General features: G+C 43.4%; 1 protein-coding gene across 3 annotated transcripts in view; it reads right to left on the bottom strand.

The window, feature by feature from the left end:
* The window catches only part of AP3S1 (adaptor related protein complex 3 subunit sigma 1), a 72,209-nt gene that overhangs the window by 8,154 nt on the left and 49,900 nt on the right, over positions 1 to 14,155 (bottom strand). For all 3 annotated transcript variants that reach the window (XM_073677066.1, XM_073677051.1, XM_073677058.1), the window contains exon 5: positions 14,006 to 14,113. In XM_073677066.1, the coding sequence (XP_073533167.1) occupies positions 14,006 to 14,113 (108 nt within the window). The remainder of the gene's footprint in view (positions 1 to 14,005; positions 14,114 to 14,155) is intronic.

The raw sequence follows: 14,155 nt of genomic DNA on the forward strand, positions 1-14,155 counted from the left end.
ATTAAACAGTTTGGTTGGAGAACCAGACCATGACATCATTAGAGATAAACTTTCACACAAGTTTTTTTTATTACAATTATGATGTACAATACAAAATTATTACGGTATATTGTGATTCCAAGTTAGATATTTTTGGCTATGTAAAAAGACAAAAGTATTCTAAGAGTGATACCATCAATGGCTAACCAGAAAAAATATATTTGCAAGCTTTCAGAGCTCTACAAAAGAGGATGAATCTACAAGGGCATACTATAAAGAATGAGCTGGACAAGCCGTGGGAATATATTTCTCTGGACTGCTATACAGTATGACAGATTTGAAAGTCTTAACACTAAAGTTATTTTAAGCACAGAGAGAGAGAGAAATCTGGAAATTCAAGCTGATAAGAATACTCAAGACTGACAATCTAACGCCTGGATTTATGACTCACTTCATGGGACACACTCCACACCTCCACTAGACTGACTCCAGATCACCAAACTCCTAAACCTTCACTCTCACCACCTCTCTATTTGCAACAAAAACTTTAAATTTTATAACCTTGGCTTATCTTTAGGAGGCATCACCCCATACACAAATATCCTGTTGTAACATCTCTTAAATGTTATGTTCTTAACTAGTGATTCATTTGTAAACCTGCCTGAAGGAGCTTTTGTGCTCTAAAAGCTTGCAAATAAAGTTTTTCTGGTTAGCCAAAAAAAATTATCACTCTTAGAATACCTGTTTTTTTGGGTATAAAAGTATTTCCATAGATTACCATTATTAATTGATTAATTAAGAAGTACATCTGTGGACTTCTCTATTTCCAGATAGAATCATGTTATTAGGAGTCTCATGTCTATCACCACTAAACATTTGTAGGCAACAATCTAAGTTTGAGGTCACTGACACCACAGAAAACATTACTTAATGTGATGATCTCAGCAAGTACAGTCGTGGCCAAAATTTTTGAGACTGACAAATTTTGGTTTTTAAAAAATTTGCTGCTTTAGTGTTGAGATTTTTTTTAGTCAGAAGTTTCTATGCCCACTTCTGCGGAATGCACTACCCAGGACAATTTGATTAATTCCCAATACCCACAGTTTTATGTTGGCACTATAGAAATAAAAATTATTATTATGGTTACTGAAGTACCACGTTCCACCGGTTGTGGGCGCGGTTATTCCCCTGCGTCACACCCGGCATCCACCGCGGGCTCTGCCTCCCCCCATTCAGTGGGAAAGCGCGTGGTGGAAGCGGGTGTGACGCGGGGAATAACCCCGCCCACAACCCAGCAGCCACCGCAGGGACCCCAGCACTTAGTCACGCCTCACTTGTCGTGACGTCAGCGCGGGGTCACGAGATGCCTGATGCATTATCTGCAATGGAAGGTATTTACAAATATACTTATGCACACATGCTGAATACATTGGGCAATTTAAAAAAAAAGTACCGGACAACTTCTTTAAGTTTTAAACTTTTTTCTGACAAATAAATCTAGTGTATGCAAAGACTCAATATTTATAGTGTTGACCCTTATTTTTCAAGACTTGTGCAATTCACACTGGCATGCTGGATATCAGCTTCTGGGCCATATCCATCTCGGTCAGGAACTGGCCCAGAAGCTGATATCAAGCATGCCAAAGGGACTTGTAGAAGTCTTGAAAAATTAGGTTCAAAGCTGTAAATATCGAATCTTTGCATAAACTTGATTTGTCAAGAAACGGTTACAAAACTTATGAAATGCTGATAATTGTACTTTGGTAACGATAGAAACACTGTGCGCGCTATTAAGGAGAACGAATAGTCACTACTCCCCAAACCAAGTGTCTGGACGAAGAGAGCAGTGACTATTCCGGCAGCTGACCAAAACCGTGTGAGGACGCATGGCAGTGATGTCATGTGCTGCTCACACGGTGAGATCAGCTGCTGGCAGCACAACAGGACACAGCGCTGAAGCAGAGGGAAGGATGGTGAGTAGAATTGTTTATGTGCAGTGTAATGGGGATGTGGGGTGCCCATGCATAACAGGATGGGGGATGCGGGGTGCCCATGCATACCAGGATGGGGGATGCGGGGGGCCCATGCATACCAGGATGGGGGATGCGGGGGGCCCATGCATACCAGGATGGGGGATGCGGGGGGCCCATGCATACCAGGATGGGGGATGCGGGGGGCCCATGCATACCAGGATGGGGGATGCGGGGGGCCCATGCATACCAGGATGGGGGATGCGGGGGGCCCATGCATACCAGGATGGGGGATGCGGGGGGCCCATGCATACCAGGATGGGGGATGCGGGGGGCCCATGCATACCAGGATGGGGGATGCGGGGGGCCCATGCATACCAGGATGGGGATGAGGGGGGCCCATGCATACCAGGATGGGGATGAGGGGTGCCCATGCATACCAGGATGGGGGATGAGGGGTGCCCATGCATACCAGGATGGGGGATGCCATGCATACCAGGATGAGGATGGAGGCCATGTATAACAGGAAGGGGGGCCATATATACCAGGATGGGGGATATTAGTACAGAATTGGGGGATATTATCCTTATAACATTGTCAGCAGCAGACCCCCCCCCCCCTCCCCAATGCATCATGACCACATTTTTTGCTTCAATTTTTTTATCTATTTTCCTCCTCTAAAACCTAGGTGAGTCTTATGGTCTGGTAAGTCTTCTATTCTGAAAAATACAGTAAAAACGCTGAAGCAGCAAACTTTGGGAAAACCACATTTTTTCTCAATCTTAAAACGTCTGACCAATAACAAGAAATAATCTTGTGTTTATGCAATTCAAAATGTAGAAAATCAATTCAAAAGAAAACTATACAATGCATTAAGACAAGATTTTCTCGCTTTTATAAGTAACAGAAATACTAATCTTCTTCTACAGCAAAATGCAATAAAAGGAAGTGTTAAATCAAATTCACTTGTTCTGGATTTGCTGTGGATCTGCCATGTGGATTCTATGTGGCAAATCCACATCAATTTATAATACAAAATAAACTGGGTTTCCAAAATCGCATTTACATGTTGCAGAAAATAAAAATCCACATGAAAATGAAAACATGTTGTGGACTTCAAATCTGCAGTATGCTCAATCTTGTGCGGATTTCACCCTATTCAATGCTTTGTAATGGAGTAGGTTGAAATACGCAAGTAACACATGTAGATATGTAACCAAATCCATAGAGGAACCTTTCGTTAACGTGTGAACATGGCCTTAGGGGTTTCAGTCCACGTTCTGACTATTAAGGAAAAAAAAAAGTCAAAACACAAACATATGACTTTGCTTTAGATCCCAGGGTATCGACATGCAGCAATTCAGATGTTGGCCTGTTTCATCACAGACAGATGTTTGGAAACTACTTCACTGCCCGAGCTTGTTTCAATCTTCAAATTTGGACACATACTCTGTAGCTTTGTCCCCCTGTTGTGCCTCGATGGGCAGAGGGTGCATATTTTGTGATCAATGTGGTGGTCAGGGGAGGGGTGGCTATAGAGGGAATTTGCTTTACCATCAGAAATCACTACAATTTCCGGTTCCCTGTAGGAATTCTGCAATTGTCTTGAAAAGTATCACGTACAAACCATTTGCAGAAAAAGACACACGGAGCTGCAAAACAATGACAACTGATGACAATTGAAGAATATTTACACAACGCATGAATGCTAATATTTGTGAAGTCAACGTCATAAGCTGGGAGGGATTACATAGGCTCTTCGTGACCGTGCATTTTAATGCACTAAGAATAGTGAAAAATTATTATATTACAGGGATTCCATGTCACAAAGGATTTTAGTTTTACCACAACTTCATTTACAGAACAAGAATAAAGTAGAGACAAGATTATACCACGCATCCACTTCAGCTTGGCTTCTTTTTCTTTCGACACCAGACTTTAAAGCAAGTCTCAGGAGTAATGGAAATAGAGACAGAGGAACACCAAGTACTAAACCTAGGGGGGTTTTCTAGTAGAGAAGGCCCATTTTTATACATACAAATTTGAGGGAAAAGATGGGAATCCTCCTGTCTTGGCCAAAGTGGAGAATGGTTACGAAGAGTTCCTTGCACCGTAGGACCTGTCCCATCTCGTATTAGAAGGTCAACTTGGTAATTTTAATGAGTTTTGTGTAGTTTCTCTTTGGGCATGGTAAGGGGGAAAGTGAGCACATCAAACCAGAAATCTCCATGTATCAACATAATTTCAGACTGTGGAGAGGCAGATCATAAAAGGTCAAAAGTTTGAGACATCCCCTCATTATCTACGGTGTTTTATTTCAACTAAATCTTTGAATATCTTCTGAAACACTCGTGTATGAATAATAAACATCTTACTACATTGCACTTTCATAAGTTTTGTTTAGATAGAACTTTACTTTAATAGCCCTTTGATTTTTATAACCCTATATGCCTGCATTATATACAGTAGGAAAGTGATTTAGAGAGGTAACCTAAGCCTCATTAATAAAGAGAACCCGTCAGCAGTTTTTTGTTATGTAATCCAAGAGAAGCATAGTATAGGGAGTCAGACCCTGATTCCAGTGATGTGTCACTTACTAGGCTGTATGTTGCTGTTACAATAAAATCAGTGTTTTATTAGCAGGACATGCTCTGTGTACCTTCGCCCTCACCACTGATTGGCAGCTTTCTAATCACAGTGTGTATAACAAGGAAGCAGTCAGTCAATCAGTGGTGTGGGTGAGGTTATACAGGACTCTGCATTCTGAGCTCTGCTAGATCTGCAGCAGAGAAAATACAGATTGTATCAAAACAACAGCAAGCAGACCGGCAAGTGACATATCACTGGAATCAGGGCCTCGGCCCCTACATCATGTTGCTCTTAGATTACATATCAAAACCAGCTGATATAATTCCTTTAAGTTGTGTAGGAATAAAAACTGAACTAAAAGATGTCCTAATACAATGAAATCTTCACATAAGGAGGTATTAAAAATATATAACCTAGAAAATTTGAGTTTCTTTCTTCCGCTTTTCTTTCTTCCTGCAGGTAATATCCACTGTTTCCCATTGATTTTGGTGTAAATTTTTACAAGTCAATAAGTCCCATCTATAGTCTGCACCAACACATGCGATGTCCTCTCATTCCAAAAACAGAAAACCGGAATTAGTCTTACCGGTAATGATGTTTCCAGGAGTCCACATGACAGCACCGTAGGAGGAGTAATCCCATATCCTGTGTAGGGACAGGAAGCACAAGAGGTTAAAAGCCCTCCCACCCCCAACCTCCTCAGTAATTTTCCTAGAACCACATTGGCTGGGTACAACAAAATTTTATTTTAGACTCCTTAGACATCTGTTAGAGTCACATACAGTAGCAATATAGGGAGGGAAATAAGGGTGCTGTCATGTGGACTCCTGGAAACATCATTACCGGTAAGACTAATTCCGGTTTTCCAGTATAGGAGTATACCCAAGAACTCATAGCTTAGGGTAGGATAACTGCCTGAAGTACCTTCCTTCCAAAAGCATATCTCTGCTGTGAGAGAGCATCTAGCTTGTAGTGTTTGCAGAAAGTAGTATGTCCTGACCATGTGACTGCGGTACATATTTGTTCAATGGTAGCCCCTGCTCTAGTTGCCCATGAGGTGGAAATTGCTCTGGTGGAATGGGCATTGATATCTTTCAGAAGGACAGCCTCCCCCTGAAATTATGCTAGATTAATCATGGATGTGACCCATCTAGCTAAGGATGGTCTTGAAGCCTTCCTGCCTCTATTTTTTCCCCCAAGCTGTATAAAAAGGTTAGAGTCTAATCTCCAGTTCCGAGTGGCCTCCAAATAGGCCAACACTGCTCTGCGGACATCGAGATGGTGGAACTCTTCCTCCCTCCAATTCCTAGGGTTTTCGCAGAATGATGGAAGAACCACTTCTTGGTTTAAGGTCATCGACGACACCACCTTCGGAGAGAAACTTGGATCCAGTTTCAGAATGATGCAATCATCCCGAATCTGCATACAAGGCTTGACGACAGATAGAGCCTGGATTTCATCCAACCGTTTAGCTGTGGTGATTGCCACCAAGAAGACTGTTTTCAGAGTCAAGTTCTTTATTCCCAAATTATTAACTGGGCCGAAGGCAGGTTTGCAAAGGACTCTCAGGGCAAGATTCAGATCCCACAGAGGGGAAGAAATTCTGTGTAGGCCTAAGTCTCTGGATTGTCTTGACAAGCCTGATTATCCAGGGATGCGAGGACAATGATGTATCGAAGAAAGCACCTAGTGCCGCAATCTGCACCTTCAAGGTACTTGGTCTAAGACCTGCGTCAATCCTGCCTGCAAGAAATCAAGGATCGCAGGGATGTCTGGCTGAGAAGTGTCTACCATCCTGTGGAAATATAAAAAAGTCTGGAGGACCTTTTGTCATATGGCCTGGGTTACAGGTTTTCTACTAGCATGCATAGTCTGAATCACTCTGGCGGATAAGCCCTTGTTCTTCAGGATCTCCCCTTCAGAAGCCAAGCTGAGAACTGGAGCTGTTGAAGATTCTGATGAAACAGTGGACCTTGCGTCAGAAGATCTTCCTGAAAAGGAAAAAAATGATTGGGTCTTCCAACGCTAGATGACGTAGAAGGGAGAACCAACTTCTTCTTGGACAGAAAGGGACAGTCGCCCGATCTTCCTGAATTTTTCGCAGCATTCTCAGAATTAGAAGAGCAGGTGGGAAGGCATATGTTAGGCCCTCTCCCCAATATTGTGAGAGTGCGTCCACTGCCAGAGGATGATCTCTTGGGTCGAGAGAGAAGAAAGATGTAGTCTTTGCATTTGTTCTGGATGCAAAAAGGTCTAGGTGCGGCTGACCACATCTGCAGGTTAATTGCTGGAACACCTCTTCCTTCAGTTCCCATTCTGAAGCCTTCTGAGGTAATCTGCCTCCTGATTGTCAGTTCCCCGAAGGTGAACTGCTGAAATGGAGCTCACTATCTTCTCTATATCTAAGAATATCCCGTTGGCCAGGGACTGGAGAAGTGGATGTCCTGATCCGCCCTGATGTCTGATGAAAGAGACTGCCGTGATGTTGTCAGACAAAATTTTTACATGTTTGTCTTTTAAGACCGCCCAGCTTCTCTGTAGGGCTTCCCAGATTGCCTGTAGTTCCCGAAAATTCGATGATCGGGTCTGAATCTCCGTGGACCATGTTCCTTGGAGATAAGAATCTCCCACTCGAGTTCCCCATCCTGAGAGACTTGTGTCCGTGGTCACTACAAGAAAAGGTTCCAGAATTCACTGCACTCCCTTCCGTAGATTCTTCTTGTCGAGCCACCAGTGTAGAGAGTCCTGGGCATTTCTGGACAAAGACATCTTCCTGTCTAGGCAATTCTGATGTCTGTGTCACTTCCAGGATGAATTTCTGTAGAGGCCTGGAATGGAACTGGCTCCATCTGACGCAGGAGATGCATGACGTCATGATTCCCAAAATACTCGTTGCCTTCCGGATTGAAGGTTTCTTCTCTCTTGCAAAAGAACGAATTCTTTGTGGAATTGAGAGCATCTTGTCTTCCGGGAGACAAGATATTCGTATTCGGGAGTCGAGATGGACTCCCAGGAAGATGTGTGATGTACTTGGGACAAAACTGGATTTCTCTTTGTTCACAATCAAACCCAGGCTGGTTAATGTCCGTAGGACAAGTTCCAGATGTTGCGTCATATCTAGAGGAGATCCTGCTATCAACAGGGAATCGTTCAAGTAGGGAATGATGGTAATATCTCTGACGGATACAGGCCACCACCTCTGCCATGATCTTTGTAAAGATTCTGGGAGCAGATGACAGGCCAAAGGGAAGATAGTGTAGAATCTGACTGCCTGATGGTAGTGCAAACCTCAGATATTGCTGACTTGAGGAATGTATTAGCAGGTGGTAGTATGCATCCCTAAGGTCCAGGGTGCACATTACCGCATCCATGCTTATTAGAGGGATGGCTGATCTTACGGATTCCCTGCGGAATATCTTGTAGCGGACCCACCAGTTTAGGGGTTTCAGGTTGATAATCGTACGGAACTCCCCTGACGGTTTCTTTATTAAAAACAGGGAGGAGTAATGGCCCTGATCTTATTCGTGTTCTGGAACTGGTACAATAACCCTCTGATGCAGCAGCATCTCTATGTCTGCCTGCAGATGGGAAAGAGAGGTAGGGGAACCTCTCGTCAGGTGGAATTTTGAAGGGGATTTTGAGAAAATTCTATCCTGTAACCCTGAGATATAGTTGTTAATATTCAGGGATTTTGAGTTACCCGATGCCAACTGTTTCTGTCATCTAGTACAGGTCCGAATACTCTGAGCCCTGAAAATGGAATGGAGCACAGTTTGTTCTTAGAAGCTGTATTTCCAGACCATGTTTTTAACCAAACAGCTCTACGAGCTGAGTTGGAAAGTGCATTATTTCTGGCCACAAATCTGACGGATTCCGCTGAAGCATCGGCCATAAAATTTGTTGCCATTTTTAATAGGGGCAATGATTGAAGGAGAGATTCCCTCGGGGTGCCATCTCGTAGGTGACTCTCTAGCTCTTCTAGCCAGACTCTCATGGATCTGGCAATAGATGTAGCAGCGATATTAGATTTAATAATTGCTACTGAAGCTTCCTAGGCTTTTTTTTTTTTCAAAAGTCCATCCACCTTCCTATCCATAGGATCTTTAAGTCCTGACGAGTCTTCAAAGGGGATAGAGGTTTTCTTGGCCACCAGGATGTCAATTTTAGGAATAGTGTCCCCTGGGTCAAAAGATAGTCGGGCGGAAGTCTCGTGGTATAGAGTCTCTTCTCCACATCCTCCCATTCCCCCAGTATAATGTCCTTCACATGGGCTTTTAACAGGAAAAACAATGGATCTCTGGGTTCTAAGACCACCAAACATCTCATCCCCTGGGGGGCTACAGAGAATAATAGAAGCCTGAACTACTTCTTTGATTATATTACGCATCTTGTTTAATAAAGCCCGGTGCTCCTCCTTTAGCATGAGTCGGGAAGTCTGATGTTACAATCCAGGCACCTCTTGGATTTTACTGTGGCCCTTTTTTTTTTTTTTCTTGTATCCTTCTATTTCTTAGAAGGAGGTGGTAACTGCCCAGATAGATCCTATAAAAAAAATATGGAGGGCCTGGTAAGAGTAAGCTCCATTAACCATATAAAGGAGGTAATGGTACACTCACATGACTGTGGGGCGATCCAGGGAGGGTATCAGGGTGAGACATCTCTGCCATCTTGCTGTCAGGGGTGCCCAAGCTGTAAGTCTGTCTTTGTGCTCCCCAGCCCCCCTTCCTATGCCTTACCTGGTCGCCCAGTCATTTTCCCTGCTCCCTGGCGTCTGGTCTTCACCGAAGTTTGAATTTCCCACGCAACCGCCACCGGAAGTCGTCATCCCGAACTTCCGGTTTCGACGACGGGCGGTTCCAGAGCCAGGAGAAGCCAGACCCGCCCGGAGCAGGATGCAGAGAGCCCCGGCGATGGGGAAGCGGCACCCGGAGGCTCCAGCACACCAGAGGGCTGAGGGACTCCCGACAGGGAGTGTCGGCCCAGGACCCACTTGGCGGCGGGAAGGAGAGAGCCGCGGCCCCCCCCCCCCGATCCCCCTGAGGTATCTCTGTCTTCACACCAGTGCTCCTGCACCAGCGCTCCTCCTGTACTCCCTGTATTGTGTAGGGACAGGGAAAACAGGTTGGGGGTGGGAGGGCTTTTAACCTCTTGTGCTTCCTGTCCCTACACAGGATATGGGATTACTACTCCTACGGTGCGGTCATGGGGACGTACTGGAAAACAAGAATTTATATTAAAAAAAAAAAAGCTACAATTACTTGCAACTCTCCACTCTGAATTCATTGGCGCAAACTACAGCAATTTTCACAAGATACAGCCTGTGACTCCTATAACCTTTAGTCGCCTGCATCAGGAGTGGCATTTATATCTTTTACTCAAACCTTCGAGGGTAAACTCGTTGCAGGCTTCCTGCGGCCAACCATATCCGATGGTGCAAAACCTACATGGTACGTACAAGGGAACATTCATGTGAATATGGTCATATAATTTTCAGTATGCTGATCATCAGTTTAAAAAGCTTTATGCAAAGAGTGAACAGGTACATCCTGATAATGTAATCCTGAAGTTTAAAAACTACAACTCCCATCAGGCTGTCAGATTAATTTTCAGTTATATTAGTCTATTCTTATTTATTCATCTTCCTGGATCTCAGTCTGAATCATGGACAGACGTGTGCATATTTCACCATCCGTCCTAAAATGTATCAACTCACCCGATTCATCTTCTAGAAAACTCTATCTGTAAATTTATATGGATTTAAGAGCTAGCTAAGGATTTTTTAGTTCTTTTTGACTAGTCCTAAATATAAAGATATATCACACACAGATGATAATTTCTCAACGCTTTACATACGGAGTACACAGATCAGTACAGATGGTAATGAATGAGCTGGTGTTTTTAAAGGACACCAAAGTAACAGTCCTGCAATGAAGAATTAGCATTATGTGAAAGAACGCTTATACAACTAAAAAAGACATAAAGCTAACACCATATGAAAAGTTGACACATACGTATTCGATACTTTTGTATTCCAACAGTACAGTACTTATTACTAAACATGTTCACAGCAATGATTCTGTTTGTTCGGCTAGCTCTATTCTTAGAGGTGTTAATGTGAACTTTAAAATGTGGTGAATGAAGCTGTAGAATAAATGTAATATCAGCACAAAATACGATACATAATCACACCTGTGTAATTAAACATTGTAGATACCTACAGTATATACACACCTCAAAAAGTTTATGTAACAAATAAAGTTTTAACAAGCAAGAAGGGAGGACGGTTATGGTAAGAAAAGAGGAGAAACCGGACCAAGACCAGCGAAGGCCATCGGACCGGACCGCCTCGTAGGGGAGTATAAAAAAAGCCAATTATTGTTTTGTGCACAATGCAGACATTAGCTGCACCAGGCAAGCCAGTGCTATCAGTGCCCAGGGAGGGCGGCGGGAGCATGCAAAGTCAGTGGGCTGAACAGTGAACTGCGCCTTGTGGCCTCACCAAGGGTGCACGAGGCACCCTAATTAGAAGTTTTGATTACACTTAAACTTCCTCAGAACACTAAGGTGTGATTTTTATAGGGGCTATGTACTTATTATATACTGTCATGTTGGGTTGATAAACTCGCTTTAAAGGGAGTTGGAACCCTGCAGTTATTGAGTCCGAGCTCCCTGGCATTGCCTGACAGCCGACCCTAATGCTGAACCAGCTGTCAGTCAATGCCGGAGGCGCGGTTACAGCCACCGCTCCCTATACACAGAGCGGTGACTGAACCACGACGGCGCCACCCCCATGACTGAAACCAGAAAGCTGCTAGGGAGAATAAAGTTAATTTCCTGCGGCAGCAGGGATCAAAGTGCCGGCGCCAAGCAGGTTTTTTCATGTGACAGGTTCCCATTAAGACATCTGCCCCAATACTTATTTCCATATAGTATATCTGCTGCGACTACAGCAGACACAGCAGCCATGTCACCAACGCAAACAGTGAGGTAGTAGGACTCATTCTATAATGAACAGGCAGAGGAGAGATCTGACCTGCCAGAAATACCCTCTTTACTTAGGATAAATGCATTTGAGCTGTAAAATAAGAAATAAGGGCTATGCGTGGATTTATTACAAATTAAGCAACATATATTTCCAGATTTTGCACTGGATTGTAAGACATCAATATGAAATCAATGTAAAAAAAAAGGCAGTTTTATAATTGGCATCTCACGGAGGAACAGACTAGTTTTAAGCCAGTGGAAACCATTAAACCATTTAGTTTATGACCATGTATTTTCAATCACAGGGATTACTTTTGACATTTAGGATTTCTAATGTCACACAGATTCTTATTTACAACCACCATAGAAAATACATTTACTGGTCTTTCTAACCCTTTTATCTATCCATTAAGACTTCACACGGTGTATTCTTGTCCTAAAACGAAAGTACAATTTTCTCTTGGCAGCCAGACAAGGTGACATGATTAATTCATAAGAAAGGTGAAAAGGAAGAAGTGCCTGTCTCTAAAACTTCAGGACTTCTGAGATCAAGGCTCAGAGATTTCGCTAGAACTGCAATGAAAAAAAATCAAAACCTACTTTTTGGATCAACAGAGACTAGAAGCAAAACGAATCTACAATGTCGTGTCGGTCTGTGGCGGTGGCACACAATCTTTGTTTCAATCAGCGCCGTCTCTGGTTTCTTTACGGCAATTAGAGGGGTATTGCAGTTGTAACCAGTTATCATTAGAGTTGGGTGAATTTATTTGAAAGGAATTGCATTCTCATCGGATTTTTTTGTAATTTGCTTTGAGCAAATTCAGTAAGGAGGCAGCCGGCCATTATACTGAACTGTAGGGAGCCAGCAAAAGGTTAAAAAAAAAAATAATAATAATACTCAGGCTCACCTCCTGACCACATCCACTGCACACTCTGCTCCATACAGTCCTCATTGTGTCTTCTTCCACCACCGCACGCTGAAACCCAATGCCTCTTCAGGCTAGGCTGGGATGTCTTCATGCATGTGCATTATAAGGTTACGGAGATGTCTTGAGCATGTGGCGCAAGCTTCCGACGCGCGCTCTTGGCTGGAACTGCGGCAGTGTCAAGGCCCAGGGCGTCCCTGCACATGCCTGAGGTTTCAGCATGTGGCAGTAAGAAGAAGCGACGAGTATCACACAGGGAACAATGAGCAGCGGAGCGGAGTACTGGTTGTTTTTTTTCCCAGACGCCAGAGCATAATAATAATAATAATCTATTTATATAGCGCCAACATGTTCCGCAGCACTTTACAATTCAGACAATTTACAGACATTATGTGCCCATTGGGGCTCACAATCTAGATTCCCTATCCAGATGTCTTTAGAGTGTTGGAAGAAACCGGAGAACCCGGAGCAAACCCAGGCAAACACGGGGAGAACATACAAACTCCTTGCAGATGTTGTCCTTGGTGGGATTTGAACCCAGGACCCTAGAACAGCAAGGCTACAAGGCTAACCACTGAGTCAGAGTGAAATCCATGCTAAGTGACATTCAATTTGGGAAGCATACATTTGCTTCAAATTGAATTTCCAGATAAAATCCGGCAGATTAGGCAAATTCTAATCTCATCAGATCCATTCATCACCTATCACTCATACCTAAAGCCTAGGCAACAACTACGAGATCAGTGGGATCCGGCTGATGAGACCATCCCAATGATTGCCATTGGGGGCATAGGATTTAAAAGCAGTGGTGGTCGCACATGTGCAAAACCGCTCTATTCAATCTCAATGGGCTGGAGTGTAGACGATTAAGCCAACCCCCTTCTTGGGCCATACATCTCTGTGACAAATAAAGCGGCTGGCCTAATTAATGTAATAAGCCAATCAATACTTGCAGAAAAAAAAAGACCTAACAATGCTCCTTCAACAGAAAAGTACATTTCATGGCTCACAAAATGACAATGATGGCTAGTCAAAACAAAAATAAAAAAAGTTATGGGCCTCTAGGTACAACACAGCGGTCCTTAGGAGGTTTCCCAATTTTTTATTTTTTAAATCACTGGGCTGTGTTTTAAAAAGGAGAATGATAACGACAACTAACAAAGGAAGTTCCTATTTCTGCTCCATACTTTTTCTTGATTTCATGCAAGATTTTCTGTGAGTGAAATTTACATAGCGTACCAGGGTGTCCCAGGTGGGGGGGGATTTATTGGTTAAAGCAGTGAACCACAACAAAATGTGGCTTCTGCTCTGGGATACTTGGCGGTCATGTAGTGGGCTGGTTAAATGGATTCCATACCACACCACACCGGAGGCACCTGAACCTTTCCCCAGAAGTAACAGCTTACAGCAGGGGGCAGGGGTGAGGGTGGTCCAAACTAATAGCCCGAGGGAAGGAGGTTGTTCTAGATGATAATGATGTTAATGTAATATTTTGTGGGGTCTGATGATACAACATGGCTTTAGAAGTACACTAACAATGTACATGTAAGTTCTTACCTCAGATTTTTCCAATTTTGTCTGAGCGTCAATCTGAGTTACAATTTCATTCATATTGGTTTCTAGAACCATACCGCCCATCACCATCTCTGCAAGGATGTTGTGTACCTAACAGAAAAACGGAAATAAGCCATAAAACATCCACCTATT

This window comes from Phyllobates terribilis, unplaced genomic scaffold (genome assembly GCF_046119375.1).
Source record: "Phyllobates terribilis strain yellow unplaced genomic scaffold, ASM4611937v1 Scaffold_1__5_contigs__length_1240528914, whole genome shotgun sequence".
Lineage (NCBI taxonomy): Eukaryota > Metazoa > Chordata > Amphibia > Anura > Dendrobatidae > Phyllobates > Phyllobates terribilis.